The sequence below is a fragment of the Tursiops truncatus genome, chromosome 10 (genome assembly GCF_011762595.2).
Source record: "Tursiops truncatus isolate mTurTru1 chromosome 10, mTurTru1.mat.Y, whole genome shotgun sequence".
Classification (NCBI taxonomy): Eukaryota; Metazoa; Chordata; class Mammalia; order Artiodactyla; family Delphinidae; genus Tursiops; species Tursiops truncatus.
The window spans coordinates 67,940,620-67,961,847 of record NC_047043.1 but is presented as its reverse complement, the minus strand read 5'-3'; the positions used below and the strand labels follow the sequence as shown (position 1 = coordinate 67,961,847).

The 21,228-nt window shown below is 43.1% G+C and overlaps 1 protein-coding gene and 1 long non-coding RNA gene across 5 annotated transcripts in view; one reads left to right on the top strand and one right to left on the bottom strand.

Annotated features, from left to right (window-relative positions):
- The window catches only part of CHDH (choline dehydrogenase), a 76,018-nt gene extending 58,134 nt beyond the window's left edge, over positions 1-17,884 (top strand). For 2 of the 4 annotated variants that reach the window (XM_019947621.3, XM_019947620.3), the window contains 3 exons: positions 15,849-15,991; positions 16,474-16,576; positions 17,333-17,884. In XM_019947621.3, coding sequence (XP_019803180.1) covers positions 15,849-15,991; positions 16,474-16,576; positions 17,333-17,751 — 665 coding nt within the window. In that variant the 3' untranslated portion in view covers positions 17,752-17,884. Of the gene's footprint in view, positions 1-15,848; positions 15,992-16,473; positions 16,577-16,820; positions 17,089-17,332 lie in introns of those variants that run through there. The other 2 variants (XM_073811243.1, XM_073811242.1) reach the window with 2 other exon arrangements.
- Positions 397-21,196, bottom strand: LOC141279775 (uncharacterized). Its single transcript, XR_012334634.1, has 6 exons — positions 19,257-21,196; positions 17,051-18,697; positions 15,800-16,078; positions 14,806-15,101; positions 11,662-11,953; positions 397-1,578 (listed from the first exon to the last, which is right to left on the bottom strand). It is a non-coding gene; the product is annotated as an uncharacterized lncRNA (long non-coding RNA).
- Positions 21,197-21,228: the final 32 nt, after the last annotated feature.

Below are 21,228 nucleotides of genomic sequence, written 5' to 3'. Positions count from 1 at the left end.
GAAATCTTTCTTACGCACTCAGCATGCATTTCTCGCACATCTACCGTGTGCTGTGCTACATGGTGAGAAGTGCTAATAAGGCAGGTTTTCTTAGGGAGTTTACGCTCTAGTGGAGACAATGGAAGGAAACTAAGTAAACATGCTAAGTTTTAAGTACAGTTAAGGGATAATTAGGATGTTAAACTGGAGAATGGTGGCAGGGGGTCTGTTAGGCAGGAAGAATACGTGTAAAGGCCCCGGGGCTAGGCATTGGGTGTGCTTGAAGAATGAATTTGTTGGGCCAGGGAGACTGCAGCACCTTGAGGAGGAGGCGGTGCAGGTGTTGCAGGGCCTTCCAGGGCCGGAGAGTAAGCTCTTGTCTAACACTCGGAAAGGAACTGTCCGATGAGACACACGTACTGACAAAGCAGAAGAATTTATTGGGAAGGAACCCCAAGGCAGAGAGCCTGGGGGAACCCAGGAGAACCGCTCTGCCACGTGCCTCGCAGGCTCCGGTTTTATGGTAATGGGTTAGTTTCTGGGTTGTCTCTGGCCAGTCATCTCGCTTGGCCCATCGTCTGACTCAGGGTCCTTCCTGGTGGTGCGTGCGTCTCTCAGCCAAGATGGATTCCAGCGAGAAGGACTCTGGGAGATTGGTCTTCTCCTCCTCCTTTTGCCCCCCCCGAATTCTCCCGGGAGATATGTTAGCTTTACTGTTGAGACTTCTCGTTTTGATGCTAATGCCTCTCAAATTATGAAAATTATTAATATTACCGCCGTTAGTGAAATAAATGAGCCTATGGATGAGACAGTATTTCATGTTGTGTATGCATCTGGGTAGCCGGAATATTGTCATGGTATTCCAGATAGACCTAGGAAATGTTGTGGGAAGAAGGTTATATTTACAGCTACAAATATAATTACAAAGTGAATTTTTGCTCATGTTGAGTTGAGCGTATAACCTGAGAGAATAGTGGGAATCAATCAACGTACAAAGCCTCCCATAATAGTGAATACTGCTCCCGTTGATAATATGTAGTGGAGGTGTGCGACTACATAATATGTATCGTGAAGGACAATGTCTAGAGATGCGTTAGCTAGGACAATTCCCGTTAATTCACTTACTGCAAAAAGGAAAATGAAGCCTAGGGCTCGTATTGTGGTGGGAGATCATTCGATATTACCTCCATGAAGGGTTGCTAGTCAACTAAATACTTTTACTCCTGCGGAAATAGCAATAATTATAATGGCTGATGTAAAATATGCTCGTGTGTCCACATCTGTACCTACTGTAAACATACGGTGAGCTCATCCAATGAATCCTAAAAATTCGATTGATATCATGGCTCATACTTACCTATATATCCAAAAGGCTTTTTTTTTCTCCTGAATAATAATTTACAATATGTGAGATTATTCCAAATCTAGGTAAAATCAGAATATAGACTTCAGGTTGTCCGAAGAATCAGAATAGGTGTTGATATAAGATTGGATCACCCCCTCCCGCGGGGTCAAAAAAGGTTGTGTTTAGGTTTCGGTCTGTTAATAGCATAGTAATCCTGGCTGCTGATACAGGTAATGATAATAGCAGCAATACAGCTGTAATTAAAACAGATCATTACAAATAGTGGTGTTTGATGTTGGGGTATAGTGGGTGGCTTTATATTAATAATTGTAGTAATAAAATTAATAGCACCTAAAATTGAGGAGACACCTGCTAGATGTAGGGAAAAGATGGTAAGGTCTACTGAAGCTCCAGCATGGGCTAGGTTTCCAGCTACGGGTGGATATACAGTTCAGCCTGTACCGGCACTGGCTTCAACTATTGATGATGCAAGTGGTAGTAGGAAGGAGGGTGGAGGTAATCAGAAGCTTGTATGATTTATATGGGGAAAGGCTATATCGGGTGCCCCAGCATTAGTGGGACTAGTCAGTTTCTGAAGCCTCCAATTGTGATAGGCATAACTATAAAAAAAAATTATTACAAATGCATGGGCTGTTACAAGTTCATTGTAAATCTGATCATCTCCTAGCAGTGTTCTAGGTTAGCCTAATTCAGCATGAATTAACAGGCTTAAGGCAGTGTCTCCTATTCCAGCCCAAGCACCAAACAGTAAATATAAGGTACTGATATCTTTATGGTTAGTTAAGAATAGTCAGCTGTTTATGAATGTAGGTAAAATGGCTGAGTAAGCATTAGACTGTAAATCTAAAGACAGGGGTTGAGTCCTCTTTTTGCCAAGTGCTGTGGTGAATTTTACATATTGAATTGCAAATTCAGAGAAGCAGCTTCAATTCTGCTGGGGCTTCTTCCGCTTTTTTTTTTTTTTTTCTTTCTTGCAGCAGGAGAAGTAGATTGAAGCCAGTTGACTAGGGTATTTAGGTGTTAACTGAGTTTCGTGGGAAATGTAATCCCACCAATCTAGTGAGGATTTAGCTTAAATTAAAGTGTTTGATTTGCATTCAATTGATGTAGGATATAGTCTTGCAATCCTTATTGAGCAGGAATTAAGTAACTTATACTTGCTTAGTGCTTTGAAGGCTCTTGGTCTGTGTAACCTAAATTCCTAGTCCAATACTGAAAGAAAGGATTGGTGTAAGGGACAAGAGTATTGTGGATATTACAGTTACTGTTGGTAGGAAAGTTGTTTTGTCAAATCAAATTGTCATTTTACTTTTATATTATTTATAGAGGGAAATATAGTTAGTGCTGTAGAATACGTGAGTCGTAAGTAGAAGTATAGATTGAGTAACGCTGTGATAGCTATTAGTGTGGGTAAAATAATATTGTTATCTTTTGGTTTTTCTTGAATGAGTATTCATTTTGGCATAAATCCTGATAGTGGAGGAAGACCTCCTATTGATAGTAGGGTGATGAGAATGAGGGTTGTAATAATGGGTATTTTATTTTGTGTGTGGTAGTGTGGTGGTGACTGAGCTGTAAATGAATAGTATGAATGTGGGAAGTGTTATTATGATATATATTAGTAGGTTTAGGATTGTTATAGTTGGGTTTTACAATGTAATGGCTGTTATTCACCCTATGTGAGCAATTGATGAATAAGCTGTAGTTTTTCATTGTTGGGTTTGGTTTAGTTCACCTCATCCTCCGATTATAATAGATGGTATGGATATGGATAATATTAGGTTTAGGCTGACGGATGGTGAGATTTGGTATCATACTGACAAGGGTGCACGTTTTTGTCATGTTAATAAGATTAAGCATGCTGTTAATGAGATGCCTTGTGTAACTTCAGGTACTCAGAAGTGGAATGGAGATAGTCCTAGTTTTATGGTTAGGGCTATTGCTATTACTATAGATGCTGTTGGATTAAAGATTTTTGTAATAGTTCATTGGCTGGAGTATAATAGGTTAGTGATAACGGCTATTATAAGTAATATGGATTCGGTAGCTGTGTTAGAAACTATTTAGTGGATGCTGCTATAGCTCATGAGGTAAACTTTTTTATTGTAATGGGAATAATGGCTAGTATATTTATTTCAAAACCGATTCAAATAAGTAGTCAGTGGGAGCTGGTTATTACAATTATGGTCCCTGAGATAATGGTTGTTAGGATGATGATAAAGATGATGGAGTTTAATAGTACGAGAAGGATATAAACCAACATTTTCGGGGCATGGGCCCCATAACTTATTTAACTGACCTTACTATATATTATGATGTAATGTGGTAGCATGAAGAATTTTGAATTCTTAAGCATAGGTTCAGTTCCTCTGATTCTAGAAATAAGAGCGTTTAAACCTCTATAGCTTACTCTATCACAGTAACTCTTTTATCAGACATATTTCTTATGTTTGCGGAGGAATGCCTGATGTTATAATAGGTAGTGAGACATGTCATATGCATATGGCTAGTGTTAGTAGTCAGAAGTTTTTTCAAAGTAAATGTATTAGTTGATCGTATCAGAGTCGAGAGTAGGATGCTTGAATTCATAGGAAAGAAATTGTTAGTAATAGTGTTTTGATGATAAGGTTGATTTTGTATAGTTCTGGTATGTAGGGGTTATGGAACGCTCTTAGAAATAGGATTGTTGAGAAAATGTTTATTATGATAATGTTGGCGTATTCTGCTAAGAAGAATATGACAGATGGGCCTGCTGCATATTCTATGTTGAAGGCTGATACAGGTTCAGATTCTCCTTCTGTTAGGTCAAAGGGAGCTCGGTTAGTTTCTGCTCGAGTGGAAATAAATCATATTATAGCTAAGGGTCATGATGGGAAAATTTTTCATAAATGCTCTTGTGTTGTGATGGAGGTTGAGAGGGTAAGAGACCTGTTTTTTAAGAGGACTGATAAAAGAATAATTGCTAGTGTTACTTCATATGAAATTGTTTGTGCTGCTGCTTGTAGGGCTTCAATTAATGCGTATTTTGAGTTGGAAGCTGATCCGGATCATAAAATGGAGTATACAGCTAGGCTTGATGTAGCTAGCATAAATAATACTCCTAGATTTATATTAATAAGTGGGTAGGGGAATTCGTATGTTTAGGGCTAGGGTTAGGGCTAGGGTTGGTGCAATGATAAATACGGAAATGGAGGATGTAGCTGGTCGTAGTGGTTCTTTAGTGAGTAATTAGACTGCATCAGTAATGGGCTGTAATAGGCCACATGGTCCTACGATATTTGGCCCTTTTTGAAGTTGCATATAACCCAAAATTTTTTGTTCAATTAGTGTTAGGAATGCTACGGCTAGAAGAATGGGGATAACAAGTATTAAGATATTAATTATAAACATTTTGTGAAGGGAGAGGATTTGAACCTCTGGTTATAAAGGTTTAAGTTTTATGCAATTACCGGGCTCTGCCCCACCTTAACAAACCCTGGTCTTGAGTAATATATTATATGTATTAATTAAATTAAGATTATATCATTAATTGGTTTTAAGGCACTTTTTAAAGTGGGCCTTATTTCTCTTGTCCTTTCATACTGGGAGAACTATATAGTAGATAGAAACCGGTCTGAACTCAGATCATGTAGGACTTTAATCACTGAACAAACAAACCTTTAATAGCGGTTACAGCATTGGGGTGTCCTGATCCAACATCGAGGTCATAAACCCTATTGTTGATATGAACTCTAGAATAGGATTGAGCTGTTATCCCTAGGGTAACTTGTTGATCAATTTTTTGGATCAATTAGTGATGATATGTTTTGACTGGTAAGTCTAGACTTTAATCACTCAGAGCCTTTTTTGTGTTCCAAGGTCACCCCAACCAAAATTGTCACCCCATGTAAAATTTTGTTATCCCTTGGTGGTTTAGTTAGGTTTTTTTTGCTTAATTAATTAAAGCTCCATAGGGCCTTCTCGTCTTATTTTGTTATTCCCACCTCTTCACGGTAAGGTCAACTTCACTGACTGAAAGTAAGAGACGGTAAAACCCTCGTGTGGCCATTCGTACAAGTCCTTATTTAGAGAACAAATGATTATGCTACCTTTGCATGGTCAGGATACTGCGGCCATTTAACAGTTGTCACTGGCCAGGCAGTGCCTCTGATACTAGTTATGCTAGAGGTGACGTTTTTGGTAAACAGACAGGGTTTGCGTTTGCCAAGTTCTTTTTACTTTTAATCTTTCCTTGAGTGCCTGCCTGTGTTGGATTAACAGTGTTTAATAAATAACTTAATGTTGAGTTGTATTTATTTACTGTTAATTATCAGCATATTATTAGTTACTGATGTAAACTTATGCAAGGAGAAATACTTCTTGTTGCTCATAATAACATTATTACCTCTGTCGGTCAATAGATTAGTCTAGTACAAATCTAGGAGTTGATTTGCTTGTTATTGGTATTAAAGTTACTGTTGAGCTTGAACACCTTCTTAATTGGTGGCTGCTTTTAAGCCAACTATGGTGTTGTTTGTCTTTACTCTCTAGATAAGATTGTATCCATTTCTACAAAGCTGTACCTATTTAGATAACATTGTAAAATACATTAAAATTTATAATTATGTTGGTAACTTTTAAAGTTGAACTGAAATTCTTTTCCTGGACAACCAGCTATCACCAGGCTAGTTAGGCTTGTCACCTCTACTTATAAATCTTCTATTTTGCTACATAGATGAGTTTGTTCTAATAAACTGTTCATAAGTAGCTGGTCTGGTTTCGCCATATTTAACTTAAGTTCTTTGTTAGATGTTCCCTAGTTAAATCATTATGCGAAAGTTACAAGGGGTAAACTTTGCTTTTTGTTACTTTTAGTGCTTTTTTCATCATTCCCTTACAGTACCTACTGTATAGCACCAGAGGATATTTTAAATTTCTATCCCCTATACTTTAAATGTTGAGTGAATGTTTTATTTAGTCTGCTTACATTAGTAGATATGGGGAGAGGTGTTGCGCTAGATTTCATTCAGAGTATTCATAAATTATGAAATCTAGGTGTAAACTAGGTGCTTTATTTAAGCTACGCTTTGATTTATCCAAGCTCACTTTCCAGTGTGCTTGTCACGACTTGTCTCCTCTTGTATGATTAGTATTTGCTAATAGATTATAGGAAATTATTATAATACTTGACGAGGGTGATGGGCAGTGTGTGCGTGCTTCATGGCCTTATTCAATTAAGCACTCTATTCTTAATTTACTACTAAATCCTCCTTTGGTTTTCATAATTCATGTGTGAGAAATATATTCTTGAAATAGAAAATGTAGCCCATTTCTTCCCATCCTATAGGTTACACCTTGACCTAACGTTTTATGTATGATAATTATGCTTACTTTTATTCTTTTTTAGAGTTTGCTGAAGATGGTGGTAACATAGACTGAATTAGCAAGGGTTGGTGAGGTTTATCGGGGTTTATCGATTATAAAACAGGCTCCTCTGGAAGGGTGGGAAGCACAGCCCAGTCCTCTGAGTTTTAAGCTGTTGCTAGTAGAACTCTGGCCAATCATTTTGTTCTTGTAGTTATTTGGGTTTAGGGCTAAGCATAGTGGGGTATCTAATCCCAGTTTGGGTCTTAGCTGTCCTGTAGTCAGGAAATACTAAAGTCACCTTCGTAGTCAATTTTAGTTATGGCTTTTACAGCTTAGTTAAAATTTAACTTCATTTTATATCACTCTTTAACACAGTTTGCACCAAGTTTCTATTAATTGGGGTTAATTATATGACCACGGTGGCTGGCAGAAAATTTACCAACCCTAGTTAGTATAACTTAGTCGAACTTTGGTTTACGGCTTCATTTTTATCACTGCTGTTTGTTTGCCATGGGGTGTGGTTCAGCAGGGCGTTATGAGCCACTCATATTAGTGTGCTGATGCCTGCTCCTTTTCATCTTAATGATTTGGAGGGCATTCTCACTGGGGCACAGATGCTTACATGTGAATTTTATTACAAATTAAGAGAAAGGCTGGGACCACACCTGTGTGTTTATGGACTTGGTAAACTCATCTGGGCATTTTCAGTGCCTTGCTTTAGATTTTAAGCTACACTAACAAGCTGTTTTTACATAGTGAAGTAATATGTATGTGGTTGGTTTATGTCGGATCTAGTGTTAAAATTTTGATAAAAGTGGTCTATATAAATGGTAAATATCTAAGTAGTTGATTGGTGGTATGACTGGGGTTTATTTTCTAGGTCTATCTAATTCTGAGCATTCAGTTCATGGTTATCGAGTAGACAGCTAAGTTCCATGTATTTATCTGTTTTTGCCTTGTTTTGGGGGTTTGACAAGGCATTATAGGCATGTAGAGCATGGGATTTAGTGGGGGGTAAAGAGGGTTTGTTAAACGGGTCATTCATCTGTTTACTGCATGTGTGTGTGTACGTACGTGTACGTGTGTGTATGTGTGTCTGTAATTTCCTTATGGCCTGTAACCATTGATTGAATTGGTTATTCAATTAACTAATATTCAATTAAAGTCCAGCTACAATTTATTTGACTGTGTTAAGGCCTCAGATGGCCATAGCTGAGTCACAGCATCCCTTTAAAAATTAAAAATTAGCAAATGCGTGAAATCACAGTTATGTGTAAGCATGGGCTGAGTAGTCGTTGGTCTGACGAGATGTCTTATTCACGAGGAAAGAGTGGGCTCTTTCAGGTGAGATGGCCCTGAAGTGAGAACCACTTGTCTGATAAAGTTCATTAGTAGAAACCGCCACAAGTTATGGGCCTGGAGCGAGAAGAGGGACACCCCAAGTGGGTTGATGGTTTCACACAGCCTGCTGGTTACACTTGTGATCTACTGGATATGGTACACACGTTGACTAGAATTGATTTGACTTAATGTGCTATGTACTGTCAATAAGATAATGTACATGCTTATAAGCGTGGGGTAAATAATTAATGCACGATTGTACATATAATGTACTGTGTACTGTCAGTAAGATAATGTACATGCTTGTAAGCATGGGGTAAATAATGAACATTATACATATAATGCATTATGTACGATAGGTATTAGGTACCTAGTAATGTGGTCGTGCATATATGCATGAAGTACATAGTAGTTTATAGTAAAAAGAGGTTATTTTAATACTGACATGGTACTTAATCTTGTAAACGTCCCGTAACGAAGTTGCAGGGAATGGTTTAAGTGGCATTTCAGCTTTGGGAGCTGATGGTGGATCTGGAGCCTCCTCCTTGAGTCTTAGGGAGAGAATGTTATTCTCCTTTTCTGGTTTACAAGACCAGGGTAATAGATATACTACAAACACTCTTCATTTCAGGAGATTATTTGCAGTGATGCTAGTTACTGACATTAGTACCCAAATTTAAAAGGAAATATAAAATAGATGCTAGTTGTCCAATAGTAATGAAGGGGTATTCCACGGGTTGTCCTCCAATTCATGTTAGTGTTAATAGGTCTGCTACTAGTACTCACAATAGGTGTTGGCTGAGAGAGCGAAATATTATGCTTTAGAGGTCAAAGTGTTATGCTTCGTCGTCTGGATGGATGGAGCATTGGGATGCAGGCTAGAATTAAGACTGAAAAGATTAGGGCCAGTACTCCTCCTAGTTTATTGGGGATTGATCGCAGGACTGCATATGCAAATAGGAGGTACCAGTCTGGCTTGATATGGGTGGTGTTTTGAGAGGGTTTGCTGGGGTGTAGTTATCAGGGTCTCTTAATAAATCGGGTGACAATACCACTAACATTATTAGTACTAGAAGTAGTAATGAGGCACCTAGATGTCTTGGATTGTATCGTAGGGGTGAAATGGAATTTTGTTATGTCAGATGAGATTCCTGTGGGGCTATTAGATCCTGTTTCGTGAAGGAATAGTAAGGGGACAGCTGTTAGTGCTGCAATCATGAATGGGAGAATAAAATGGAAAGCAAAGAAGCGTGTAAGAGTTGCTTTATCTACTGAAAAGCCACCTCAGATTCATTTGACAAGGCTTGTGCCGATATATGGAATTGCTGAGAGGAGATGAGTAATAACTTGCCCCTCAGAATATTTGTTCTCAAGGTAAGACATAGCCTATAAATACTGTGGCTATGACCGTAAATAATAAGGTGATTCCAGTGTTTCATGTTTCTAAAAAAGTATAGGATCCATAATAGAAGCCTCATCCTATGTGAATAAATAGGCAAATAAAAAATACGGATGCTCCATTTGCATGTAGGTATCGGATAACTCACCCATGGTTTACATCGCAGCAGGTATGTGTTACTGATGAGAAAGCGTTATTATGTCTGATGTGTAACGTCTTGCTAGGAATAAGCCTGTTAAGATTTGTAATACTAAACAAATGGAACCGAGATCTCATCATGATGAAATGTTTGATGGGGCTGGAAGATCAATAAATGCACTGTTAATAATTTTTATTAATGGGTGTGATTTTCGGATGTTGGTCATTAGTGTTCTTATAGTTGAATAACAATGATGATTTTTCACGTCATTGGCCATGTAAGAATAATGATAACATACACTGTATTTATTTTAAGTACTATTTTTGTAATTAGTTTGGTGGGGTTTTCTTCAAAACCTTTGCCTATTTACGGTGGACTTGGGTTAATTGTGCGTGTTGGTTGTGGGATTGTGTTGAATTTTGGTGGCTTATTTTTGGGTTTAATAGTATTTTTGATTTATTTAGGGGGGATGTTGGTAGTGTTTGGTTATACGACAGCTATAGCTACTGAGCAGTATTCTGAGGTTTGAGTGTCTGAGAAGACTGTTTTAGGTATATGTCTTTCAGGGTTGATAATATAATTTTCAATGGTATTTTATGTTTTAAAAGATGAGGAAGTGGAGATTGTATTTCAAGTTTAACAGGCTAGAGGACTGAGTGGCATAATACAGGGGATTCTGGCTCTTTAGTGAAGAGGCTTTAGGAATTGTGGCATTGTATAGTTATGGTGCTTGATTAGTAAATCACTGGTTGGTCATTGCCTATTGGTGTTGTAGTTATTATAGAGGTTACTCATGGTAATTAAAGAGAACTATGCTTAGGGTGAGGGTAAAGAGGAATGAGAGAAAATATAGTTTGATTAGGCCTTTTTGGTCTGATACTCGTGTAGAAAATGTTATTTGAATGAGGGAGGTAGTTTTTGGTAAAATACTTTCTAGTTAGATTAAATCTAGGAGGGACGATGCTGATATGCTTCTTGCCATATCTAGAGTTACACTACAACAATCATTGGTCCTCATATGTAACTATATATCATCATTTTATCAGAGGCTCAGTCACACATTTGGTAATGCAAGAAACAACAATTTTGTAAAACAGGCAATATAAAAAATAATATAGCTAGCAGTATTAGTAAGGTCATATGTAAAAATGTAAGTCAAGAACTTCCATTAGGTGCAGCCCAGTATATCCCAGTTCATCTGACTTAGTCTGTTGTGTACCAGTTCTTATCTTGAAGGGACATTATATATTGGCATTGTCCACAAGGCACCCAGCCCAATTTCCTAGTGTAACTAGGTTGGTTATCCCTAGTACAGTTTAATTTCCCCAACATAAGGGAGCCTTTAAATTTAAATGACCATAGCCTGGTGTTAACCTTCTGCTTGCAGATCATGGAGCGTCTGATCTTAATCCAAAGACAGATTACTGAGTTAAGCTTCAGAAACAAATTTAGAGTGTCCTTTTAATCATTCAATTAAACTTTGCAACAATATAGCATCACAGCAAGGAACTATCTGAGAAGTGAGTCTTAGTGAATACAGACCTCAATAAACAGAATTAGAATTTGATATCCACTGAAATGTCTCTTTCTCCCTAAAATTACCCTCATTTTTATCAGATATCTCCAAATCAAGATTAATTTGTCTGCAAATTAAGTTTGATAAAAGGCCTCCCAAGGCCAGGAAAGCCACGCCAAGGGCCTTTCACAGATTTTGCCTTATAGATTTAGGTGAATCCCTCCCTTTTTGAGGTCCGCAAAATAACTTGAGATTCCTGCACCTGTTAGGAGGTGGCTTTACTAATTTATCTTATACAGCTGCTGGGAACCTAAGAGTTTGCAATCTCTGGAGGGATCAGGTAGAAAGAAAAGAGAAGTGTTTCAATTCTGCTTACAAAGGTACAATTTACCAAATTGCTACAAGTCATAATTAGTTTGAGGGGGTTTCTTTATATCTGGAAAACACAGACTAAAAGCTAGTAATGTTTCAGACAGAAACCATAAAAATTATAACCACGTTCATCAGTTTACTCAATCCTATGTAACTAATCCTTTTTGTTAACAGTTTCCATTAGACTGTTAAAAATATCTTACCTGGGATTTCCCCTGCGGTCCAGTGGTTCAGACGCCAAGGGTTCCATCCCTGGTCGGGGAACTAAGATCCCACATGCCTCGCAGTGCAGCCAAAAATAAAATAAAATAAATAAATAAATAAATAAACAAATAAATAAATAAAAGACATAAATAAAATAGCTACTCAAAAAAAAAAGTCTTACCTAGTTTAGTAGTATGATTTAAAAGTTATCAGAAACCTGTACTTGTCTAAAGCCCTTTCTGTGAATCTTCTTGAAGATGAAGCAGTTTTGCAAAGCATCAGCTTAACTGCCTGTGAACGACAAAAAGTCTTAAAAAGGCAAGGTTAACAAAGAAGCTTAACCAAGTTTCTGTCACATACAACATTTTAAGATAACTATTATAACAATACCAGGACATATCCAAATTTCAGAAACTTTATATAATTTCTAGAATGTGTATATTAAGACTCTTTATCCATACAGTATATTCTAAGTAGGTTTATCCCTAGTGTGATAATGCTCTCCATGTAATTTAACATACCAGATACTACTAGTTAAATATTTCTCTCTGAAATGCCTCAGAGACCCTCGAAAGTGTCCCCAAGTTAGCTGGAGGTCAAAAGAACTTTAATTAAAATTTGGTATTTGGGAAGTTTGTCAAAAGGTCTCAAAACACTTGGTCAAATAAGATCATAGGTCATCGTGAGATAATGCTTATTTCTTACCCAAAGTTACAAGAGATCTCAAAAGCAAATACAGATCACTTAAAGGCACGGAAACTCACACAATCTGTTATCAAAAGCAGCATTCCAAGGAAACTTTGTCCTCTTACTAAAGAGAGAAAACCAGATCCAGTCTTGTACCAGCCTGCTTTTAATAACAAAATTCACTTAATTAACTGTACTCTACACCTAGCCAATCCTGACCATCCACAAACCCTCCGTCACTGTCTGTATCCATATTAGTCTGCCCCCCATTCTCTTCTCCATTGAGACACAACCAGCTCTAAGACAGACTCACTTTCTTTTCCTTTCATAAAATGCAATTCCATTCTCATACCTTCTTCACTGCAAAGACACATCCTACTTTCCTGCTGTACACTGAAATGCTTCCTTTATTATTTCTATTAGCTTTAATTACGTGTTTAAATTAGAGCCCTCAACTCTTAAAAACCTTAATTTCTAGTGAAAACTAAGAGGTAAGCAATTATGAACTTTTTTTTTTTTGGTTGCACTGGGTCTTAGTTGTAGCAGGCGGGCTCCTTAGTTGTGGCATGTGAACTCTTAGTTGTAGCATGCGTGTGGGATCTAGTTCCCTGATCAGGGATCGAACCCGGACCTCCTGCATTGGGAACGTGGCATCCTAACCATTGCACCACCAGGGAAGTCCCAGCAGTTATGAACTTTTACATTAGCATTCTGTAGATTGGTAAACATAAATACTAGTGAAAATTTCTAAAAACATTTGCTTTCTTATAGAGAACATCTCAGGGTGGCACCAAACATGTTCATTAATAGTCCCAAATACATTTAGTTTCTCTGTTTAGTAACTGATGTCTCAGTATCTTATTTTATTTGGGAACCACCTAGCTATTCAGTAACTTCCATCACTTAATTTAGAACAACTCTAAATTTCAAGTATATTTCCAAGTATCTGGAGAGATTATTCTCACGTAGACATTCCTAAAATATAATTATTCCTAAAAAGTTCACCCAAAAGCTCTGATCTCACTTGTATTTTAGTTCACTTAAAAAATTTCATCACACCAAGTTATGTTCCTTGCTGACAAATTTACAACAGATATAATAAGATCTTATTTGACTTCTATTAAACCTAGGTACAATAAAGGTATTATACTTAATGTTGATGACAAAGACATGTGTATTTAAATTAACAAACAAACTAAGTTTAATACCAGCCATTAATTTAATACTGAATATTTTCCAGTTTACATGAACCTGAAATTAATTCTGGCCAGTTACCTTCTGTATTTTTGAAAATTTATATAAGTGCTAAATTTCCCTTAAGCCAATTAAATAGAGCTCATTAAAAAATTAGTTTTGGTAATAATATCCAAAGGTAAGGACATATATGTAACGCACACAGATATATAGACAAACACAACCAGAGATCTCAAAGCTTCATTTTCTAAACTTAGTTATGAATCAGGTATTATAAAACTCACTAGTTTATAAATAATGGTTGGAATAAGTAAAATTTAGAAAGCTTTCCTTCCACATTGTTTTTTTTCCCCTCAATCTCAGGAATTAGAGATGATCTAGATCAGATAAGGGATCCTGAGAGCCCTGGTCTCACGGCACAGGGCGAGAAAAGCAAGTTCTCTCAGAAGGAGTTGTTCCCTCAGGGTCAGAATTCTGAAAAGACGTTTTATCAAGCTTCCCTTTTCTAACTGTATATGCAAAAAGAACCAGTTTGGAATTTTCAAGAGTTTCACCTAAACCAGTTTTCTCTGGAGTCTAAAGAATATTCTGGCCACCCAGTGTTATAATAGAATATCATCTTTTTCTTAGTCATAGGCTCATAGCTAAAATCTTTCCAGTCAGACAGAATTCTCCCAAGACGGCTCTGCAGTGGAACAGAACCAGAATTTCCCATTTCATAAGGCAGAATGGCCATCACAAATCGCAACACAGAACACAGAGTATGAAACACACACAGGCACGGCTGTCCTAATCAGACACTCCCTTAAATACAAGGTTGCAGTCTCTCAGAAAACCTCCTACAGAGACAGAGAACTTCAGATCCAAGTACTGACGAACGGAGTAAATGGAAATATCTCAGGTCTTCAGAGATTTCAAAGGGAGGAAAGGAGGGCAGTTTGAAAGAAGAGGGGAAGGAGGGTGGGGGGACAAAAGGGGTGGCCTAACGGACATCTCCTGCCACCTGCAGACGCCCAGCCGTTACGGGACTTTTCTCCGGGCTTCCAGGAAGGGAGGACAGGAACTCGGCCCTACCAGAAACCAGATACCAGATAATTCAAGTTCTCTGCCCACCGGAGGTGGTCAGGCTCTGGCGCTCAGATAACTGAAGCCCTTCAACCAGACTCCTGCATCCAGAAGACAGGAGGGTGGGATAGGAGGGGTTGAGAAGAGGGAGGGGAGAGGGAAGGGCAAAGACGTCAGCGACGTCTCTTGTTCCTTACCTGGGCGGGGCACTCTGGCCAGTCATCTGCGTCAGGAGGAGATCAGAGACAAGAGGGTCCCAGTGGTGGCCTCTGTGTCTGGTCCGTCGGTAGGTGAGCTGGTGCCTGAGCAGTCAGGATGTCAGTCGTGGTAAAGAAGAGATTCCACCAGAGTCGCCAGCTGTTGCAGGAAGGGAGACCCCTTCCAGGGCCCGAGAGTGGGCTCTCGAGTTGTTAGGGAACCATTAACCAAAACCACTCGCCTTGGCCAGGCACGATGATAGCCTCTTGCCTGAGGTGTCTCACAACAGGAGGTCCTGAAAAAGAACATGGTGCTGCTGGTGAAAACCAGCATTGGGAGGAGCCAAAAGAGGGCAGAGATGACCAGCCTCCCAGAATCCTTTGCACTGGGATCCATCTTGGCTGAGAGATGCGCACGCCACCAGGAAGGACCCTGAGTCAGACGATGGGCCAAGCAAGATGCTTGGCCAGAGACAACCTGGAAACTAACCCCATCACCTTAAAACCTGAGACTGTGAGCCACGTGGCAGAGCAGTTCTCCTGGGTTCCCCTACCCTCCTGCTCTCTGCCCGGGTGCCCCATCCCAATAAAGTCTTCTGCTTTGTCAGCACGTGTGCCTCCTCGGACAGTTAATTTCCGAGTGTTAGAGAAGAGCCCACTCTCGGGCCCTGGAAGGGGTTCCCCTTCCTGCAACAGTGGGAGGTTGGATGGTGGGGGGCCTTGACCTGGATCACGGCCTGTGTGTGAAGGGTGGGCTGCAGTAGGTTTGGGATATGCCCATAGGACATCAGGTCCCACAGTCCAGTTGGCAGGGGTGGAGTCAGGGGACGGGGCAAAGCTGAAACCCCTTGGCATGGAGCTGATATCTAAAGCCCTGGTGCTGGGTGAGCCCACCTCGGGGAAGGAGGACAGAGTCGAGGACTTGGGTCCAGGCACTAGACTACAGGCCAGGAAGAGGAGGAGGAAGTGCCCAGGAGAGAGGAGGCTGGCCCACCTGCCACACCTGGACTTGCTCCTCTGCCTCATCGTCTTCTGATCCTCAGGGGATGGAGCCACGGCCCATCTGGAAACAGGTGGGTTCATCCGGAGCCAGCCTGGGGTCCCCCACCCGGACATCCAGTTCCACTTCCTCCCTTCCCAGGTGATCGACCATGGGCGGGTCCCCCCACAGCAGGAGGCTTACCAGGTGAGCAGGTCGTCTCCCCACTGCAGCAGGGCCTCCAGGGTGGGCGGCCCAGAAGGCGGTGCCCTGCTCTCCAGCTGCCCGGAGTGTCTGAGGGGAGGGAAGGGGGGTGCGGAGCCAGAGGTAGAGTGAAGCAGACTGCGTGGTGCACAGCAAGGCCACACCCGCACCCAGCTCGGGGCAGCTGCACCGGGTCCTGAGTACTAGAAATGGACAATGAAGCCGGCTCTGCCCAGGGACCGCCAGCCCCTGAACATGAGGCATCAGGTATAAAGCCAGGAGGCAGGAGAGAGGGCCTGAGGTGGTTTGGATGCCTTTTGTGTGTGTTGGGGGTGGGGTTGGTAAGATGCAGGTAGATTTTAAAATGTATCTGCTCTTAATTGACTCTGGGTGTTGAGTCCCAGGGACCACAGGAAACCCGGGGCCTCTCTAAATGACTAAGCTGGGGGGTTAACAGGGGCTACCGCCTCTCTGGGCTCTTCCAGGTGCATGTGGGGACCATGCGGGGCACGAGCGTGGGCTGGCTCAAACTGAGAAGTGCCAACCCCCATGACCACCCTGTGATCCAACCCAACTACCTGTCAACAGGTAATTCAGCCACCTTTGTCTCTCCCAGACCTGGGCTTGTTGGCTCGTTGATGGACTGACTGCATGAATGAATGCCTTAATGGGGTCATATTTGTCCCTGAATCTCACCCCTGGGCCCCATTTTTGAGACACAAGTCACATTCTGTCCTCCCTCCACCCCATTATCCTGGGCCGTAAACGTGCACGTGTTGCTGTGTAGTGCCCTCGGTCACTTGAAGTAACCCTGACACACCATTTTACACAGTAGGCAGGATTTGCAGCTTCCAGAACAATCTACCAAGAGACGCAAGGAGATCTGGCCGTGTATAGATAGCTCACAGAACCTTTTTCTTACTGTTCCTGTGAGTATCTTCTAAAAGCAAATTACACTCCTGGGCCTGCCTCTTTATGCACAGCAAAACTGCACAGTCCCCACTGGGCAGGTTTTGCCCAATAATACTCACGCTGTGGCAGAGGCAGGACGTGTAGTCTTACCTCTATCTTACAGATAAGAAAATTCAGATCTCCGATTTAAACGTAGGGCCTCCGGGGCAAGCTGTGTCCGTCTAGGATGCTGTCTGTTTGGGCTTCGTGGGACTCTGCTCGGTTGCACTGTAACTGCTGATGGGTAGGTGACAGGCAACCTGGTGGCTTGGACCTCTGTGTCCCTGAACCGTGTCCCCTTGGGCAGCTTCTTGAGCCTCTCCCAGTGGCGGATCTTCCAGCGAGGCCAGCATGGTAAGAGGAGGCATGTAACCTGTTTCTTCTCCTCGACAGAAACGGACATCGATGACTTCCGTCGGTGTGTGAGGCTGACCAGAGAAATTTTTGCACAGAAAGCTCTGGCACCGTTCCGGGGGAAGGAGCTCCAGCCAGGAAGCCACGTCCAGTCGGATAAGGAGATAGACGCCTTTGTGCGGGCAAAGGCAGACAGCGCCTACCACCCGTCGTGCACCTGCAAGATGGGCCAGCCCTCCGACCCCATGGCAGTGGTGGACCCGCAGACCAGGGTCCTCGGGGTGGAAAACCTCAGGGTGGTCGACGCCTCCATCATGCCCAGCGTGGTCAGCGGCAACCTCAACGCCCCCACCATCATGATCGCAGAGAAGGCGGCCGACATCATCAAGGGGCGGCCAGCTCTCTGGGACGAGGCTGTCCCTGTCTACAAGCCCAGGACCTTGGCCACCCAGCGCTGAGGCCGTCCCTGAGTAAGAAGGCTCAACACAGCCCTTGGCGCCAAGTGTGCCTTCCTGGCTCTCTCTAGAATGTTACAATTTGATGGCCAAGAATTGGATAATTTAAGAAATGAAACCAGTATTGGTCAGTGAATCGGGTTCTTTCTTCCCAGCATGTCCCTGGGGGCCCTCTGGGGAAGGCCGGCGTTCTGGCTGGGGCCCCTCCTCCCTGCCTCCTGGTAGGACAGCAAAGGGGACGGGAGGCCGGTGGAGAACGGGTAACTCTGGCCAGGTCCTTGTCTTGTGTTCCGCGGTGCTCTCCAACCCCGGGTCCTGCTGTGTTCCTGGGTCCTGATAGGACTTGAGGAAAGTGGTTCTCTCCCAGGTTCTCTCCCTCTGGAGGCAAGCCCGTCCAAGAGCAGGGTGCTTGCACAGAGGCCGGGGCATCCTCCCTCTCAGGCTGAAAGCTGCAGCGGAGGCCGAGGGTCCCACAGGAGTTAGGGAGCGTGGAGCTCAGCTGGGGTGTGTGCACAAGCGTCCAGTGTCCAGAGGGAAAGCTGCCTGCTGGAAGAAACAGGCTTCTCCTTTCTCTGCCGCTTCCTGATTTCACTCCCAGAGTGAGGCAGGAACTGGTGCTCAGTTGGGTCCCTCTGAGGGGCTTGCAGCCCACCTCTCTGATGCTCTGGTTCTTATTAACACCATCAGCCCGATGAGAGGAATTCTGGGACTTTTTCCAGGACTCAGGCGTCTACAGGGCCTTTTCACTACCATGGGTTTCAGGGTTTAGCATTTTTAAAGATTTTCCTGTTGCCAGGAAACCTAGAAACCCAGAGCAAACCTGCATCCCTGGCCCGGTCCGTGCAAAGCCTCACTCTCAGCCTGGGGAGATGGAGGGCTCAGCAGTGGCCACGGCCAGCTCATTCACATTCTCCAGACGTCCACAGCAACAGACCAGGCGGGAGCCAGACTGACGGAAAAAGAAGTCAAGTAAAACTATGATCCTGATCCCGTAAAAAAAAAAAAAAAAAAAAACGCAGTTGAGTGAAAGAAAAATAAATTGGCAAAGATTTGAGTTTGCGGGGCGGGGGGGTGGGTGGGCGGGGGAAACAGATACAAAGTAACATTTAAGACAGCTCTCTGATCTTTAAACTTCTTATAATTCAATAATGCAATCCCGTAACTTATCTTTGAACTGAGACTGTCATTATCCAGCCTGTCTCTACAAGGTAATGAAAACTTGAATGCATTTTGGATTGATTTTTCTGACGATATCCAAAAGCCACTGTCTATGGCGAGAAAGAATGGAAGTGCTATATGGAAACCTGTCGTGCTGGACCCAGAATCAGGAGGGGAGGAAAATGGAACATTCCTGGCTTCACCCTGGATCACAGTGGATTGAGGTGCCTTGGAGGCCCAACAGCTGCAACTTAACGTTTCTGAGAAAGATTTCCAGAAGGGTGGAAAGAAGAAAGCCATCACACCATCCTTCCTTTAAAACTCCTTAAGCAAACCTTGTTTCATCTTACCTGTATCTTGCTTTATTTTCGGTTCCAACGGAGGGTCAAGAAAGAAAATTCTCCATCTGCCAAGAGATGTCTTTCTCCTAGAGAGGTCCCCACCTGCCCACAGGCCTCCTCTGGGTCTTGGAGCTGCCTGTGGGGGCGAAGGAACAGTAGGAGTGCAGGTGCCAGCCCCCTGCTCTGAGGGCCACGAAGTGACACGTCAGGTGTGCGGGGGGTCCCAGGCCTGAGTGTGACTGTGCTGACCTCCTCTGGCGCCGGTATGGCAGGTGACGTGGCCATTCAGTTCGGTCACCTCTGCGTATGTGGTGCCCTCGGCCTCTGAGACAGTGGCTGATGCGCTAGCGTGCGTGTGTCGATGGGCAAAGCGAAGTGTGTAAGGGGAGCCTGTACGGTGGATGGCACCCAGGCCCCTCTCCTGCCCTTGCTACGGGGCCTCGTTCCATGCGATCACACGACACTGCCCCGCGCCCCCCCCGTTTCAAAGGAAGAGAGCGTGAGTGTCGCGTATATCCAGGACCCAACAGAAAACTGCTATTGGAGTTCAGATCCAGGACAGAATATTCTGATCTGAGGCGGTTCCTCCCTCGAGCCCTGACAGCTGAGTGCTGTGGCCATGTGGGCAGGGTGGAGCCAGTGGCCCGTGTCCTAACCCGAAGGGTCCACCACCACGAAGAAAGCTCCGACCTCAGAAAGAGAGGGCTGTTGGCCAAGGAAGCCAGAGAGGGGAGGAAAGTGCGAACTGGAATTGGGGAGGATGAGCCATAGTCTGGCAGCCCGAGGGGCATGGAGACCGGCCGGCGCTCAGCCTCCTGAAGAACCAGGAAGACGGCGTTTAAGTCCCTTAGCAAAAAGCCTGCAGTACTCCCCAAAAGGAAAAACGTACATTTCCAGAAATGGTTGAAAAAGCCTAACAGAAAGCTGCAAATGTGCCTAGTGGTCAGAACACTGACCCCTCTGAAGAAGCCAGTGTTTAAGCTGCTGCATGAGCAGAGGGTTCTTCCTGGTAGAGTAGGAGCCAGAACACACAGCTAGAGGAGCAGCCTGCCCGCAGGTGACCAGGAAAGGGCAGGTCCCGGAGGTGGGACTCCGGTGCCTTAACGTCCGGCCTTGTGCGGCCCTTGTGCAGGCTGCAGGAGCCACTTCCACAGATTCAAATAGAGTCTTCTCTCCAGCCAAACCGTGTTCCTCCGTCCAAAGGTCATTTCAGATTTCCACAGCACGACTTACCATCAGATCAAATGCCTAGGTGCCTTTCTCCTAAAAACCAGAAAAAACACACACCCTTCTCCGCTGGCCCCATCTTGAGACCCAGCCTCCCATCGCATCTCCTGCCACCGTCCCCACAGGGCGCCCTCCCAGCCATTCTGGCTCTCATTCTCTGGTTAGAAGCAAGGGCCCCAGGCCTGCTCCTCTTCCTCGCCTGCCCCCCTAGGTCCCCAGTAGGGAAGGAGTATCATTTTAGAGAAGGAAAAACTTCTTTTCAACAAATGAAGGCCATAGCTGGAGTCTGTCTTTGAGTCGGGGAGGCTAGTAAAGGAGTTAGAACTCTGTGTGTGATGCTAACCAGCTTTCAGGACAAACTGACCACCCAGCCTAACAGTAAAAACCTTTGCAGGAAAACAGGCAATGGGCAAAGACACTTAGGACTGCAAAACATAAACACCACAGAATAAACTGCTCTGGTTTCTCTCACAAGCGTGGCATCAGCCGTAAAGTGGGTTCCTCAGGCAGGTTAAGCCCATCCTGCACTGGAGAAGCTTCTGGGGCCGTCACAACCCACCCTTCCCAGCCACTGGCTGATTCTGAAACATCTCAGGATCAGGCTGGGAGGTGCTGCGTGGCCCGGTCGTCTGGATGGAAATCACAGAGACCATTTTAACGAGGTTCTTGCTGCCATTTCTGTTTCGTGATATTATGGAAAACACAAGATGAAAGAAACTAAATGTACTATTCCTGGGGACACAACAAAATGACT